Source organism: Cucumis melo, chromosome 6 (assembly GCF_025177605.1).
Source record: "Cucumis melo cultivar AY chromosome 6, USDA_Cmelo_AY_1.0, whole genome shotgun sequence".
In the NCBI taxonomy this organism is placed as follows: domain Eukaryota; kingdom Viridiplantae; phylum Streptophyta; class Magnoliopsida; order Cucurbitales; family Cucurbitaceae; genus Cucumis; species Cucumis melo.
The window spans coordinates 33,127,974-33,132,072 of NC_066862.1; the positions used below are offsets into that span (position 1 = coordinate 33,127,974).

Sequence of the window (4,099 nt, forward strand, 5' to 3'; positions counted from 1 at the left end):
TTCAAAAGGGACATTTTACATTGCAAAATTATAAATTACAAAGATGGGAATGAACATATCAATTATCTTGGTCACCTACATGAATTTGGCCTTTTTTTTCCCCTCATGAGGGTCCCCCACCCCCCATGGCTTCGAAGAGAGATACTAAGAATACATTACATCCTAATGCCTTGAATTGATGTTAACATAACAGAAAAATGAATCATCCAGTTGTTTACCATAGTGACAGAATCTGGGAGTACCGATAGGAGCTGAGCATGATGAATGGTATCTAAGCCAAAGAACATGAGCAGCTTCTATGAAAATTTAGATCTTTTGCTTCAAGACCTGGCGCAATTGGACCTTATGGCTTTCCATCCTTGCCTCCAAGAGCTTCGCCTTTAAACTACCCTTGATTGTGTTGCGAGGGATGCATCCTTTCTTCCCTCGCGTTGCATGCCCATTGCCTGAGTCAGGGGAGCTCCACTGTCCGGTTAATTCTGGAGGACTAATACCACTTCTGACCGAGCCTCCATCTGCGGATAAGATACTTGCACTTGATAATCTTCCATTTGAGAGCCTGGCATTTATGCCCTCAAGTGAGATTAGTTTGTATCCTTCGTTGTTTGAGCAAGATTTCCAAAGTCTTGCAATAGATGATATCTTCTTTAATTGCTTTGATGGAACCGAGCAGACTTCGCTAATTTCGGTCACAGGTGAGTCTCCGCCTCCATTTCCTTCCCATTCGGTCCCACTCACTGAAGCATTACTCTCTCGGCGATTCTTTGTGACAGATGCAATACTCTCTTCTGGGGAATTGCTTGAGCCCTGATCCTCTAGATGACTCACAGTTTCCCATCCACTCTCATCTTCTTCTATATCACCAATACCGTTATGAGCAATAAAGGAATTTGTATGTTTCTGGATGCCAATCCTATCGGTCATGTTAGCTTCAAGACTCGCAGTCTGGACTTTAGAAGCATGATTAGGTGGGCTGTACGTAATGCACTGTCCGATTTCCCTCTCATTCGATTCTCCAAAATTAACATCTTCAAACACAGAGAAGATATCATCTGGGTTTGAAGGTTCATAAACAAATTCTGTGACATCTTGAATATTCACAGTAGCGGCAGCCTCTCTAAGTAATAAAGCTTTTTTCATCTCTGATACATCTGAAGTTTCACTTCTCAAACTTAGGAAATCTTCAAGGTCTGCTACTAGATTACGCATTTGTGAGTATTTCTCTTCGAGTGCGACCTTGGCATCAACCAGCTTCATTTGAACACGTTCTTCACGCCAGACCTCAGCCATCTGTAACATTCTCCGTTCTTCGTCCACTTCGTCTCTCAATTTCAAGGTTTCTCTTTTCAGAGATTCTATTCTTGCTTTGTCTTCGCCAATTTCCTTTGCGAGTTCATCACATACTTCCTCAACTAAGGATCTTTCCTTCCTTTCTTTTTCACAATCTTGCATAAACCGCTTTGCGGATAGCTTAGCATCAGCCAACTCATTTACCAATTTCGAATTGATCATTTCCACCCTTTGTCGGGTTTTCTTTTCTCTATTCAACTCAGCCTTTATATCATCAATAAATGCTCTTACTTTCTCATGCTCTCTGCTTCGCCATAAGGCTTTTTCTTCACTAACTTTCCTCAAGAAGTATTCAAGCTTCTTTTTTGAAGCATTACGCTCAGCTTGAAGTTCCTCGATCCGCAAGTGGGCCTGTTCTAGTTCAGCTTCAAGTGCAGAAAGGGCCGAAACAGCACCTTGTTGATCAACAAGTCTCATTTGATTGTAAATCTGACGTGCTTCAACTGATGTTTTCAAGCATGCAGGTTCCCACTTTGTTGCCCCCTCCATTGCCGAGTTCAAATATCGAAATGAGGGCTCAAACTGGAAAAGCAAACCAACAATTTACAGAACAGGGTCATAAAATAACTAAGGGAATATAAATAAGAAACTAAAAGAGAATATAAAACATACTATACATTAATGAAGGAAAAACTTCATTATCCAATTTGATGTGGCTAGAACATCTTACATATTATCAGTTACTAATCAATTTCATTCATCCTTAATACTATACATTAAAGAATGTGTTTCAAATGACATAGAAGAATTTATAATAAAGTAGAAAGATAACTAGTTAGAAAAGATATCAGATAACCAGTTCGTTAAATGAAAACTGAAAGATATATCCTCTCATATTATCTGAAAATCAAATATTTTTATTAAACTTATGTGTATAAGAAAGAGTCAAACCTTGCACAATCGTCCATTTCTTGAATCCGAGACAGAATGCGGACTATGTAAAAGATCATTCATTTCAGAATTAAATGCGATCTTATCATCAGGATGGAAAGCTGAAACGCCAGAATGACCATTGCGAGGCTGAAACAAAAAGTTTCAACAAATATAAACGAATGAACTTGAGTCCTAAAATCTCAAGAACTTGAATCATCATGTTTGAACTGTTCAACTACGAGGTCAACGAGGACCACATATCCAACCATTTTGCAGCAAACAATAAATATTGATCTAAATCCTACAACTGAATCATCCATGCATGCATTACCAGTTTCTAAAATGGTAATTAAGCTGTTAATTCCTAAACTTGACATTGTTTCAATCAGCACAAATAGTTAGAATTTCAAAAATAAATTTAGATGAATATTCAACTTTGCATAAAGAGAATAATCATTAGATTCATCTTCACCAAAAACAAACAAAGAACTATAGAAGAGGACATGATGACACCTCTAACATCAATTGTTTTTATTATATGAAAAATGCACGACATTAACTGACATGATGAATTATCCAAAAAACGAGGTAGGAAAGTGAACTCCTAGTACAAAATCAATGTTTTCATCGTTATAATTAGTATTGATGATACACATTTAAATAAAAGTTTTCACTGTAGTTAATAGATCAGACCAAAAATCAAAGCTTAAACAAAGAGAACCAATCATAAACCATCAAAAATCCATTCAATCATCTTAAACTCCAGAGATTGAATCAAATTTTCCAATACAGAACCAAAACGAAACTAAACCAAGAAAAGACAGTAAATTTTACCTGAAACCCTAGAAGATCCTCCGTCCTCCGCTGGTCGCCGCCATTCCTCCCTTCACTAGCAACCGCCTCCTGCAATTGCAATCTCCATATTCCAGCCGCAAGCTTCCTAGCCGAAACAACGACTTTCCTTCCTTTACTTCCTCGAAACCGACCTCTCTGCCTTTTTTCCATAGCCAACTTCTTCTCATCTTCTTCCATTTGAACTCCATCACCTCCACTCCCAGGGTCGTCAACCTTCCACTTGAGCAAGGGCGTTTCAGGACGACTCCGCTTCCCAACCGGAGCAACAACTCTTCTAACACGAGCTGGACTTCGGATTCTCCGTCGTGTCGGCCGACTGGAACCAGGCTTGTAATGAAGATCCAAATCTGGGAGTTGGTTGAGTGTAGGCGGGAATGGCGCAGGAAGCTGCGGCTTCTTTGCAGATACCTTAGTCATCTCCGGCGAGAGAGTGCCATTGAGATAGATGGTGAGATTTTGAGTAAGAAAAATGGTGGGTTTTGGTTGAGATTGAGATTGAGCTGGAGGTCTGGGTATGTGGGTTTGAGAGTTGTAGTGAAAAGGGGTGAGAGAGATGAAGAAGAAGAAGAAGAAGAAGAAGAAGAAGAAGAGGAAGAAAAAGTAAAGGGGAGGAGGAGAGGATTTAGTTTGAAGATGGTGATGGAGAAAAGGACAGGCGTTGGATAATACGGTGATAGAGTATTAATACGGTAGGAGTAGAGAGCATTGTATACGAATCTATTTTCGTCCCCTCCTCCCCCACCGCCCCTCACGGCTTAAAGCTTAAAATATCAAAATTCAATTTCTTTTCTTTATATATATAATTAAAATTATTTTTTAAATTAATACCCTAAGCCCCTTCCCACCTTCACCTTCTCCCTCTCTTTTGACTTTTTCAATCTTTAAATCTTTATAATTATATATATTTATGAGTATTCGGACCAAACATTACCATATTTAAAACTAATCTCCAAATTATTATATATATATTTCTTTTCTTTTCTTTTCTTTTCTTTTTTTTGTCGGATTTACTGTTCAAATA

At 38.5% G+C, this 4,099-nt stretch overlaps 1 protein-coding gene across 1 annotated transcript; it reads right to left on the minus strand.

Moving 5' to 3' along the window:
* Positions 1-3,810, minus strand: LOC103501579 (uncharacterized). The gene is made up of 3 exons (XM_008465186.3): positions 3,058-3,810; positions 2,242-2,370; positions 1-1,872 (listed from the first exon to the last, which is right to left on the minus strand). Exons 1-3 carry the CDS (start codon positions 3,493-3,495, stop codon positions 307-309), a joined length of 2,133 nt encoding a protein of 710 aa, XP_008463408.1. The 5' UTR covers positions 3,496-3,810; the 3' UTR covers positions 1-306.
* Positions 3,811-4,099: the final 289 nt, after the last annotated feature.